The sequence below is a fragment of the Antechinus flavipes genome, chromosome 4, assembly GCF_016432865.1.
Source record: "Antechinus flavipes isolate AdamAnt ecotype Samford, QLD, Australia chromosome 4, AdamAnt_v2, whole genome shotgun sequence".
NCBI classification, from domain to species: Eukaryota; Metazoa; Chordata; class Mammalia; order Dasyuromorphia; family Dasyuridae; genus Antechinus; species Antechinus flavipes.
This window is the reverse complement of record NC_067401.1, coordinates 69,261,744-69,275,512: the sequence shown is the minus strand read 5'-3', so window position 1 is coordinate 69,275,512 and position 13,769 is coordinate 69,261,744. Positions and strand designations below refer to the sequence as shown.

Below are 13,769 nucleotides of genomic sequence, written 5' to 3'. Positions count from 1 at the left end.
TATTTATTCACTGTGCCACCAAGCTACCCCTAGAACATAGTAAACATTTAATGAAGATTTACTGACTTGACCTACCTCCTTTTTTGGTCTTACTTTGATCAACGAGTATTTTGTAAGAAAATCATTTAATTAATTACATGCTTTAGCCAACATATATTGCTTTTCATATTTGAATTATCTATATTTTCAATTTTCCTGAAATAGATTAGTTTGTTCATTGTTTGTGACACTATAACTTGAATGCAAAATCCTGGATTTTAAGAGAGAGATTTTTGCTGTCATTCAACGTGATGTTCTATTTCTCAAATGTGATCTAGTTTCAATTCTTCATTTCTGAACAATGTGTCCATCTATCTATCCAATATATGGATTAAAGGACCAATTACACATGTTGCTCCTAAAGAAACATACTATTATTTTTCATCCACTTTGTTTTTCTAGTATAGTTAGGATAATATTTTACCTGTTGGCATGATTTTTTACTAAGAAAGTTATTCCCAAACATTTTTAAACTGACATATTGATTCTAATAAGACTCAATTTATCAATCAAAGAAAGAAATGTAATTGATGGAAACTATATCCAAAAAAGGTGAATATAAGAACTTATATACTTTGAAAGTAAATACTGTCTTTCTAGAATTTCCTAGTAACAATGCAACATCATAGCTATTACAATATAGAAATTCAATTAATTTCTATTCTGTTCCACTGTTGATACAGTTGTTCTTAAAAATATAGACACATAAAACAGAACTATCTCAAATTCAAAAGCAAAAGAATTACTTTAAAAAATAATTTTTTGACCAGTATTTACCAAAATAAGGAACAGAAACATTTTAATCAATATTAAAGGAAATATATAATAATAAAACTCACTTACCTATTCCAATAAAAACAGCTTTGTATCCTTCTTCCTTTAAAGTACGGAGGCTCATTCCATTCATTGAAAGACCTTTACCACAAATTACCTATTAGAAACAAAATTTAATTTTTTTCTTAGTTTCTGAATTTTATCAATTAGAACATAACTACATACATACAAAGGCATATATAAAACCAACCTGGAATACATACATGCACACACAGAGTGTGTGTGTGTGTGTGTGTGTGTGTGTGTGTGTGTGTGTGTGTGTGTGTTCTGTGTGTGTATGAAGGAAGGAAATTAATGGAGAAAATGAACAATCATAAACTGTCATTTGTTTAGTTTACTCCAGTAGTTATTTTTATATTATATAATTGACATTTTAATTTTTATCCTGGTGAAAAACAATAAAGGATGTGTTCATATGAACATTAACATGCTTGAGAAAAGATTTCACCAGTGCATATAGTAATGAACATTGATTTCTTAAACAGGAGATAATATGAATCAACCATGGATACAAATGGCTGATTTTTCTTGTACTGAAGGAAGATTTCACATCAATATAATTTTCAGGAAAATTTTTGGAGAACTCAAAATTCAATTCAAATTCTGATGCAATAATCTGGAAGTTACTCTTTGTATTTGGGAATCAAGTAGCACTGATGTCTTGTCAAATTATAATCTTTGAAATAAATGAAACATCAGTTTGAGCTTTTTTTCCCCTAATAAAAGCATCTTATTTATCAAATTGTCACAGAATTGATTAAATTGGAATTTTACTTGTATAATTTAAGAACATTTTCCTTAAAAATACCCATTTAATTGTTCCTTTTACTAATGCGGATGAGGAATTATCTACCTTTTCTAATCTTAGAGAGTTGTTTCTACTAGGTCTCTAGAAGATAAAGTAATCTTAACGAGATCTTTCCTTTTTCTCAAACATTACATATTTCTTTGACTTTTGTACCTAATCAATTAGCAAATGACTAATTGTCATTATCTGCTTGTCCTTCCCCACCTATTGTAATGTAAGCTACTTGAAAGTTTTGTCTTTGAAATTTAGTAGTGTTTTTACATCTATCAATTTATATTCATTTTTAAACACAGTCAGGTACTAAAAAAGATAAGAAAGCAACAGTCCTTTGCCCTCAAGGAACTTACATTTTATTGCAGCAAACAAGATGTATATCTATATTAATAACATATTCAAATTCTATAATAAGATCAAACTCCATGTGAGAAAAATAAACAAGTGATGCAGGGGAGGGTCTAGTTTTTGGTAAAGAAGGGAATCAGAAAAAGCCTTATATTATAGGTGCTTAATTTCATCCAGAAAATATCTAATTCTAACCTTTCAAAGGCACAGAAATAGGAGATAGAATGCTGGTGTGAGTAATAGCAACAATATCACTTTGGTTGAAAAAAGAAATTTCAAAAGTGAGTAATATATAAGTTAACAAAGATGATTCCTGTAATTGTCCATGTAAAAAGTCCTATAGAGTGAAAAAACTAGATTGATAGTCAGCACCTTAGAGAAAGTCAGCAGCTGTGGGAAATTCTGTGAAAGCCAAAGTGATTAATAAATATTTCTTTATGAAATGAAAGCATGTCAGTGTTCTTTTTGCTTTCTATTACTCCCCATGTTGGTTAGTCATTTTTTCAGTCCTGATTCCTTATGACTCTACTAGGGGTTTCCTTGTCAAAGATACTATAAGAATTTATCATTTCCTTCTCCAGCTTATTTTACAGATAAAGAAATTGAGGCAAACAGAGTAATGTGACTTTTCCGTAGTAACACAGCTATGTGAGGCCAGATTTGAAATCAAGAAGAAGAGTTTTCCTATCATTAGGCCTAGAACTATAGTCACTATGCCGCATAGCTGCCTTTCTTATTACCTTAAAACTTAACAAATTGAAATGTCATTATCCTTCATTGTTCATGTGTGATTTAATTTTTTCTTAATTTAAATTAACTTTCTTCATGGTGTTAGAATGGGTAAATATTGCACTGAAATATGAATTTATTTTTTGAAGAATAAAACATCTCCTTTTTATCGTAATTTGATAAAGTTAACTTTAGTCTAAAAGTCAAAATGAGACAAAACTGAAGAAATGCTTAAATAAATGTAATTTCTCTACACTATCTATTTTATTTTTAGTGGATGTGTGGAAAGGGAACTTATCATGTTGCCACTCCATATGCTGAAGAAAAGTACACACAGATGCCTGAGCAGTTCCTTCCATTCTTGAAAATTTCAGCAGGTATAACACTAATTTGGACATCTTTGGAATCAAAAACCAAAATTGCTATTCAAAAGGGCTAATGAAGTCACTGACTTCTTCAGAGAGCACAATTTATCTTAGTGAGCCTTAATATTAAGCTTCTATAAGAGGAAAGTTCCAAACAATCAGTAAATATTACCTGCTGTCCATCTTAGACCTAAAAATATGACCTTTTCTACAGGCTACCTGGTTTATAAACTATACTAATAATTATATATACATACGTATATGTTTGTCATAGACATACACAGGGAAAGAAATAATTTTTCATTCCAATATGTCTAAGTCTGATAAGGCTCTGATATACCAATGTTTAAACACCTAGCTATTCTGGTGTCTCTCTATAACTTCTAGCCTTTACATACGCACTCCACAAACACACACGCCAAACACCCATATAAACATATACATGTTATTTATATACAGTCCTTGGCATGTTGTCTCATATTAGACTGTGAACCTCTTGAAAGCAGGGGATGTATTTTCTTTTCTTTTTGTTCCAAGAATTTAGCAAAATGCATGTCATAGTAGGTATTTAATGAATATGTGTTGACTGACTGACTCCCTGACTACAGGTGCAGATAGTCCTTCCAATAGAAAAAAGGGTTAATTTTAGCAAATATGTTGGAAAACAAGACAAACTGAATGAGGGCACAGAGTTGTATCAGGTTCTAGGTCAAACTAATTGTATATATGTAATCTCTACTTTTAAAAGTGTGTATGATCCTAGAAAAAATGCAATTCTCTCTCTCATACACACTCTCTCTCTCTCTCTCTCTCTCTCTCTCTCTCTCTCTCTCTCTCTGTATATATATATATATATATAAAATATGAGAATATTATTCCTCCGTATTCCACAAAGCAGTGTCTTTGTTCTATTTCTCAATGAATTCAGATTATTTTATGTTGTGTTTCTATTCCTCAGGAATCTAATTCTCACACTTAACCTCTTTTCTTATTTGAATTTAATGAACGTTCTAATATTACTACAAATTATTTGTAAACTAACATTTGTAATGATGATTTGAAGCCCAATGAAGTACACTTGTGTCTAATAACAACATGAAATAAGAAACACACACTTATTCACTCAAGGATGCATACACACAAGAGCCAATTTGGTGAGAGGGGAAAAGAATCAGGTTTGGAATCTATAAAACCCAGATTCAAATTACGTCGGAGAAAACTGGAATTACTCAAATCAGCTAATTCAGACAAAGTGAGCAGAAGTAAAACAGCAATTTATATTACAATAACTTTACAAAATCACCTTTGAAAGACTTAAGAACTGTGTTCAATGCAGTCATTAACAAAGATACAAAATGACTAATGATGAAGGATGCTACCCACTTCCCAAAAGAATGATGATGGACTAAATAGGTAGTGAGATGTAACGTTTTTGCATATGGTCAATATGAGAAATTGTTTTGCTTAAGTATGGATATTTACTACAAGAATTTCGTTTTTCTCTTTTTCTTTTGTAGAGGAGGGGAAATTGAGAGAAAATACATATCTAATTGAAAAAAAGTAGGATTAAATAGTTTTTTTACTCATCCTTTAATCCATTCAATAATTTATTATATGCCTATTAGATTGGCATGCATCTAATAAATACTACTTCCTGAGTGTGTTGTCTTGGGTATTCCTTTTATTTATGTGTTAGATTAGATCTTAAAATCTTAAATTTAAAATCTGTGAATTTTTTTTTTTTTTGATAATGTAAGGATACTCCAAGATTTTTTTTTTTGAAGTTTTTGAAATCTGTTCCCAATAGGCAGTTAAATGACATTGGAAAAGTTCATTCCTAAAGTTGGCCATCATTTGAGCAATATTTCATCAATCATCTCTTTGAAAGATGACTACTAATGCTTGGACAAGTTAGGATATGGATTTTTGAAGGGGGTACACAACACACTAAAGAAATAACTTCTTTAGAATTTAGATATGTGCAAAGAACCAGATCAGGTATAAAAAGAAGTTCAAAAATAATTAAAATATGATTTTTGATCTCATGGAACATACACCTTAGCAAGAGTTATAAAATAATCTATGAATATATATATATAATACATATATATATATATAGCTAAATTTAATAGGAGTATGACATCATAAATATACATGTCTATGAAAGCTCTGAGGAAGAAAACAAATTTCTAACAGAGGAATCAGGATATAATTAATATAGAAAGTAATATCTGTGTTGGCCTTTGAAGAAAGATTAATGAGTTAACAGATTGAATTTGAAAGCAGTGGTAAGAGGTGAAAGGTGGCCAGGTGTAGAAATAAAAATAAGAAGATGAGAAAGGCTAGAATAAGTAAAAGATATATGTCAGTTTGACTGATTCTTAATATAGCTTTTAAGGTTGCCACATTGTCCTATGACTCATGCTGAATTTTCAGTATATTCAAATACTCAGAGCTTTAAAAATATATATATTTTTAAAACTTAAAGTAGTTTCTAGCCATGCTTCTCTCATGCTATATTTGTGAAGCTGATGGACCTAAATGTAGGAATTTACCATTATTCACTATTAAATTTAATTTTATAATTCTAAATTTACTGAAAACTCTTTGGATGGTAACACAATCATTCATCATTTTAGCTATTCCTCAGCTATATTACAGCATCTGTAAGCAAATTAAAAAAAAAAAAAAACTTATATACCTTTATTAAAGTCATTGATTAAAAAACAAAACAAAACAAAATACCAGAGCTTTCAATGCTCTTGGGCACACAACTAGGTTTTTGCTAATTAGCATTGACCCAATTATGATTATTTATTGGGCCCAGTCATTCAACAATTTAAAAATTCTTCTAAATGTACTCACATCCAACTAGTATAACTCCATCTTATCCAACAGATTTTTTTCAAATGTTATGTTAAGATTTTGACATACTATTCTTAAATTGGAATATATGAGTCTGCTTAGAAATATTCTGATAATAATTTCAGTTGTTGTCTTTTGTGATAATGTGTATTTTCTTATATCATTTTACAAACCTCAATCTGATAAAAGGTCTGAGCATTTCACTGGACCACTGGAGACTTCCATAACATAGACAAGGTTAAGAACACTTGGTCTAAAACATTTAGAGTATTTTACACATCCATCACTGTAACTATTTTTTTAAAAAAGGAAATGAAGTCAGTCAAATCTGACTTGTTTTGATAATTCTATGTGATCCTCAGTGAGTATTCCTATTCTTTCTAAAGACTAATAGATATTTGTTATTATTAAATTTCTAGAATTTTTTTAGGAAAAAAGTAAATTAATCTAGTTTATAATTCTATAATAGCCTCAAATTCTTCATGATCTTTCAAAAATTCCATCAGTCAATTTTTTTCAGCATCTTAGATGATGACTCAAATATATAGGTTCTTTTAAACCATCTCTTCACTTATCTTGAATTTCAGTTCTCTGTTACATATAAACAGATTTACATTTCCATAATTATTATAAATATGCCACATTTTATGCAATATACACATTGATGAAATTAGATATATAATATAATTTGATATTATTTTCTGATTAACTTATGCTATGTTTTGGGGATTATTTTGTTTTCATTTTGATTTCAGAAGTTTTAAAAATTGTTATTAAATTTTAAATTTTTCATTAACATCTGCATTTCCCTTGCTTTCATTTCCAAATATTTAGCTATTTAGAGTCCCTTTACTTGTAACAAAATCCAGAAAGAAAAAAAAAATGAAAAATATAGCAGCAAAATTATACAAAATGTTCCATAAGCAAAATAATCCACCAGTTTATTTTCTCATATCTTGTTCAGGAACAAGTTTGGTCAAGATAATTACAAATTCAGGATTTTTTTTTTTGGGGGGGTGTTTGTTTTGTTTTGTTTGGTGATGGTAGTTACTGTTATTATTTTAGTCATTAAGTATTAGATCACTAAATGGTGGACAACACTAAAGTGTTGGGCTTAGAATTAAGAAGATAATTTCCTGAGTTTAAAAAAAAAAAAAAAAAAAAAAAAACACTCTCTCAGACATTCACTAGCTGTGCTAGCCTAGTCAAAAAACTTACCTCTGTTTTCCTCAGTTTCTTCATCTCTAAAATGAGCTAGAAAGAAAATGGCAAATCACACCAGTACCACTCCAGTATCTTAGTCAAGATACTCCAAATATGTCACGTTGTATTGGACACTACGGAAAGGACTGAGCAGAGTCCTTCTGTATACTCTTTTCATGGTTCCATTTCTTCACTTTAAATCAATTCATATGTGACCCCAAACATCTCCAAATTCTTCAACTTCTTTTTTCCATATGAGACAATAATATTCCTTTCCCATTATATTCCACAATTAATTTAGTGATTTCTAGTCAATGAACTCTATTTTTAGATAACTTAAAATTTTCTCCATTTTCAATTGGTAGTAATGCTAATTTTAAGCAGTCATAACTATTAATTAATACACCTAGGCAAGGAGTGGAGGTTGGATGTAAAAGATTCCTGGGGGACCCCCTCAGAAAACTAATTGGGAGGGAGTACTAGAATGCGGAAGTCACATGGTAGGTCCCCAGTGAGGACGAGTTTACCTCTTAAATTTTCATGAGTTGAAGGAATCAGGCAATATGATAGTTCCTCCTTTAATTAATTATTCTTAGCAATGGAATATTAAGCTCATTTTCCTGATTCTGATAAAAAGTCAGTTCTGTGCTACGATGAAGTTCTGATCTTTTCATTTTAGTTATGCATTTGATTTTAATTTTCTAAGTTTCTATGGTATACATGAATTTCCATCAAATAGATACTTTCTAGAAATACATACACATAGAAAAATAAAGTATATATATTATGTATTTGTATAGGTATATATGTAACTATATACATATTTATATATGTTGTGTGTGTGTGCGTAAATTTAATGGGGACTAGAAATAGTTGGAAGATTTCTTGATAAAAAAAAGTAATCCATAAAGTAATATGTATTAGCATTAAAGGTTTCTTTTAAAAAAAAAAAAAAAGAATGGTATTCTTTCCAATGTTCTTACTTTTCAAACATTATTACTCCATCGATATTTGTCAGTGTAAGGATTTTTCTTTTTCAATGGCGAGTACTTGTGGAAGAATAAATGCAAGATAATAGAAATAGGTTTTGCCTTTTATCTTCAAGTATTAGAAATAATTTATGATGCTAAATGCAATGGCAATGAGCATTTTGTTATACACTTTCCAAAACATCTCCTACTTGTAGTTGCAGAATACATTATGCAAATCAGGTTACTTTATTAATGGATTGTGTTATATCTGTTATGAAAACTTAAAAGATTTGAATTAAAATATCAATATGTTCAAGTAAAGAACCACAGAATATTATTCTTAATTGATTAAAAAGGATAGCAGCATCTGGAGTTATATTTTAAAGCAAAATATACACCCTATTAGAACAACAAAGTCTTTTGTTTCAATAAATAAAGAAAACATTCTGAAGTGTTGCTTTTTAAGTTATTGAGTTCCTGCTTATTTTGATGGTAGATTATCCTATTAACAATGCTAATTTTAAGCATACAATAAGTAAAATATCTCTCTGTGAAATTGATTGCAAAAAATAAAGAACTAAAAGTGAAATGTGACTTTTTTGAGGTGTAGGTTTGGTAAGAAGAACCCAACTTGAAAAACTTGATTAAAGAAATCAAATGCTTCCATTAGCTATACTGAACCCCTAAAGCAATTTAGGAATTTGTTTCTTACAGACAATTAATCACATGCAGGCATGCCAGATGAGAACTATTGATTGCCCTTTTCCAGACTAGTGGCATTCAGACAGTAGACAGACAAATGCCCTAAGCAAGGGGGAGCATCTTTCTGCTGCTGCCTAGTGTAGCTTTTAATTGTTCTTTACAAATGTGTATGGCATTTTGCTGTTAATCTTCAGTCGAGGACTTACTCCTTTTCATTTATGCTATATACAAACAGGTTATATTTTTTCATTACCTTTACTCCAAGGTCCTTCATGAGCTCAATCTCAAAATTCACAACATCATATGGCAGCCGAAACTGAGGGATTTCACTTGTACTAGGATAAAGAAAAATTTGTGAAACAATTACGAATCATAAAGAAATGACAAAATGTCTTTATCGATCAACATTAAAGACCTAAGGACCTATTCGAGAGCATTTACTGTTTTACAAGGGCATTTTTCACATCATTTAATGAGTGCCAAAGACAGTTCAAATTAGTATTCACGTTGTAAAGCCTTTCACTAGCCTATAACAGTTATAAGGAGGAAAATATGTGAAGAAAATGATGTAAGCAAATGGAAACAAAGGTTAGGGAAAGCTAATAGTCATGAATCACTTACATTTTGTATCTAATGATATATATTATATATTTTATATATGTGTATATATAGGAAGAATGTAAGCTAGAGAGAAACAGAGACAGACAGACAGACAAACAGAAACACACATAAAAAGAAAGAGACAGAGAAAGAAAGTACAGAGGGACAGAGACAGACAAAGACAGGGAGAGAGGGACACACAGAGAGACAGACAGACAGACAGACAAAGACAAAGAGAGAGAAAAAGAGAGTGGGGGGGGATGGAGGGAAGCAGGGAAAGGTAGGTACAATGTTCCTTAGAAGAATGAAATATAAAATCAAAGGCTGTCATCTTCTAAGAATATCTTTGTTTTAATGCTAGTCATAATTATTATTTAGAGCATTACAAGTTATATTGCATATATTCTATAAAATATTTTTTAAAGGTAACATCTTCCATTATGAAAGCTTCAAAATGTCTCCAGTTTAGCACAATGATAAAATAATCCTATTTGACATCAATAGTTTTTGCTTATACTAAAACTGAGCATAGAACAAACATTTTAAGAGTACAACTTTTTTTTTTGCATAAGATTAAAGCAAAGTAACTTTTAAATTTCTTTATAAATTTTGTTTATTGAAGCAAAAAAAAAAAAAGAATCTTTATCATGAGCTTCTAGTAAAATAAATGTCCTAAAAAATTTATGAAATTTCCATTTACACAAACTAGTAACCAAACAATTACCCAGTAATATGTAAATTTAAAGAAGTCACTTAATCTTTTCCATAATATCTTCCTATCCATAATGACAATATTGCATACAAAATAAACTCAGAAAAAGTCACAACATTTTTATGTATGGATAACACAATCTAGCAGGAATTAACAAAAAGTAGAATTTAAAATAGTAAGAAATTATAATTACATAAAATAAGTTGAGAGCCAATCTACCAAATTTCATTCAAGACACACATAGAAGCGCGCATGTGCATGTGCACGTGCACACATACACACACACACACACACACACACACACACACACTCTTGCATTGATAGATGGATAGAGAGAGAAAGGGATCTCTATCTATCTATAAGTACACAAACATACACATACACTTTCTCTCTAATTACAAAACATGTTAAACAAATACTTCAAGAAAAAGTGAGATATTACATATTCATAGCTGGTCTGTTATACTATAACCAAAAAAAAAATACCACTTAAATTAATTTATAGTTTTGGTGTCATGACAATTAATCAAGATGTACAGAATTAATGAAAAAAATAATAAAATTTATTTGAAAAAACAAACATCTAGAATTTTAGTGGAAAGTGAAAAATTTTGGAAAGGACAAAATAAAATAGATTTCACTATACTATAAAGCTAGACTCATATAAATTTTTCAATAGTGATTTAAGGAAAATAGATCATCGGAATAGACTTCTGATACGTGGAAGTATTAGAAACAACTGAGCTCAATAAACAAATGTTTAATAAAGAGTAAAAACTAAATTATATGGGGAATACTTCTCTACATGACAACAATTACTGGGAAAACTGGAAATCATTTTGGCAATAACTAGGTTTGGACCAATATATTACATTTGGATCACCAACATAGTAAAATAAACATAATAGCTATATTACCTGTTTATTGCAAGTCACGTTAATAAAATTAATTTACAAATTAAGAAAAAAATTAGAAGGAAACTAGGTCAGCTATATTTAACTGCTATGTTTATTGAATTCCTTAATGAATTCTTAACTAAACAAGGAAGTAATCATAAAAAAAAATCAAAAGATATAATTTTGCTTAGAAGAAATTAAAAAGCTGTCACAAATAAAATTAATGTAACTACAGTAAGAAGAGAAGTTGCTAATTGGAGAAAAAAATTGATTCAAATATTTCCAATTAGGGCTTTTTATCTGTAATAAATAGGCAAGTTAATGAAATATATAACTACCAAAAACATTCCCCAATAGGTAAGTAGTCAAATAATATAATTTTCATTTTAAAGGTAAAATTCATTTTTACTATTCTAGATTCAACAAATATGAACATTTACAAATATAATGAAGAAAAGAGGAAAGTATATGAAATGTTGACCTCTTTATTACATAGTTTGTGTATACACATAAATATATGTGTATATGCACACACACATACAAACATCAGAAATTCAATATTACTTCCCAAAGTTCCCTGTTTGCTTGTTTCTCTCTAAAATCCATTGTTATTTTCTATCCATTAAAATGCTTCATTTGTGTTTTTTATTTTATTTTTTTGATTGCTATTGCTATTCTGCCTTCCTTTCCTAATTTTTACTCTTCTCAATAAAAAGTCTCTTTAATGAATAAGCATAAGAAAATCCCTAAATTAGTAATTTTTGGAAACGCCCACTTCTTTCTCTGTACTTCTGTTTCATCTTTCCTCTGTTAAGATATAGGGACCATATTTCATTTTTGGTCTTTTGGAATCATATAGTCATTGCTAGAATCAGAGTAGTTAAGTCCTATAATAATACATATTCAGAGTTCTTTTTTTTTTCTTCATTAGATCATTTTAACTTTAGATTTCTCTGGATCTGCCACTTTTATCGCTTTCCATTAGATTAATAAATAGTTCCTCGGCCTTTCCCCAATTAATAGGTATCCCTCTGATTGTTTTATGCTTTTTGCTATAATAACACTGCACACTGAACAATTTTCTACATATGCGTTGGGTCATCTCCAATTTTTTTGGGGGGGGATATAAAACTAGTTATAAAATAGTAAAATCAAAGATGTTGTATGAGTTAATGATTTGGATATTGTTTCAAAATGATTTCCAAAATAACTACATTACTTCACAGTTTTGTCCAAAATGTACTAGCATGTTTGTCTTATATAAGACCATATAAAATAATTGCTATCTTCCATTTTTTTTTTTTTTTTGCCAATCTGAGGGGTATACATATGTTCATTTTGAAATTTCATATTACTATTATTGATGTATTGCATTTTTCCATCTGGTTGTTGATAGTTTATTTTTCTTCTTTTGAGAACTGTTTGCTCACAGCCTTTGGCATATGCGAATTGGGGAAAGGGTCTTTTTTTATATATTTGAATAAGTAGTCAATATATCTTGTCCATTACAAATTAATCAGAGAAATTTGCTGTAATATTTTCCTTTGTTAACTATTTCCCTTATCACTAAAATTGCAAAGATTTTTATTATATTGGTATGAATTAATTTTATAAAAATGCTTTGGTATTACAAATAATGTAATAATCTGATTTTTATTTTTGTTTATGATATGGGCTATTATGGTTATTTTTTCTATTATTTAACTGCATTTCTGGTATAATTTAATCTTGTCAAAATGTTTAATCTTTGCTATATTTGTTTATACTTTCTTTGTTAACAGTTTATTTGATATTCTGATGTCAATATTCATTAGAGATACTGAGATGTAGTTTTATTTCTCTGATTTAGGTATTCCTGGTTTATTTTTCCCAATAAAAAATTCTGGAAAATTATTATTTTTTTTGCAAATAATTAACATAATAGTAAAATACCTTACCTTCAATGTTTTATGGACAACACTTGAAAATCTGATACTTTAAAGTTCATTTATGGCTTCTTCAAAGATATATTCTGATATTATTTTAATATTCTATTTCTCTCATTGTTAATTTGTTCAATACATTTTGAAAAAATCATACATATGTTTTCAATTTTGTTGATATAGTTTTTATAGTTTTCTATTTTAATTGTTATGAATTTACTTTTTTTCATTTTTGATAATAGTAATTTCCCCCCTCTTTTAAAAAATCAGATTGGCTAATATTTCATTTCTATTTTTTAAGTCAGGTCTTAGTATTTCTAATTGAGCCACTTTTGTTTCCACTGTTAATATTTAATTTGAAGAAATGATTTTTAAATTGAGTTGAATTTCTTATTTGCTTGTTTACCATCATTCTAGTTGCATACACATTAATCAGTGAGTTCATTGTCTTTTCATTGATGATAATTTTTAGTGACAATATTTTCTCCTATGGACAATTTTTGGTAGGATCCCCAAAGTTGTGATATATGATATTGTTATTGTAATTTTATTTTATGAAACTTTCTATTATTTCTATAATTTGTTCTTTGTTTCACTGATTATTTAAGATTACTTGGTTTGCATTTAAATTTGAATCACTTTTCTAATACCTTTATTGTTTATATTTTTATTCTCTTGTAGTAAATTAAGAATATTCTTAATATTACTCTTTTCTGCATTTGTTTAACACTTTAGCACATGGTTAATTTTTGTAAGAGGTATAAAGGTGTCATGCATCTCT

General features: G+C 29.0%; 1 protein-coding gene across 3 annotated transcripts in view; it reads right to left on the bottom strand.

Annotated features, from left to right (window-relative positions):
* The window catches only part of DPYD (dihydropyrimidine dehydrogenase), a 1,007,953-nt gene that overhangs the window by 665,922 nt on the left and 328,262 nt on the right, over positions 1 to 13,769 (bottom strand). For all 3 annotated transcript variants that reach the window (XM_051993282.1, XM_051993281.1, XM_051993280.1), the window contains exons 7-8: positions 9,112 to 9,193; positions 883 to 970 (exon numbers count right to left, since the gene is read on the bottom strand). In XM_051993282.1, the coding sequence (XP_051849242.1) occupies positions 883 to 970; positions 9,112 to 9,193 (170 nt within the window). The remainder of the gene's footprint in view (positions 1 to 882; positions 971 to 9,111; positions 9,194 to 13,769) is intronic.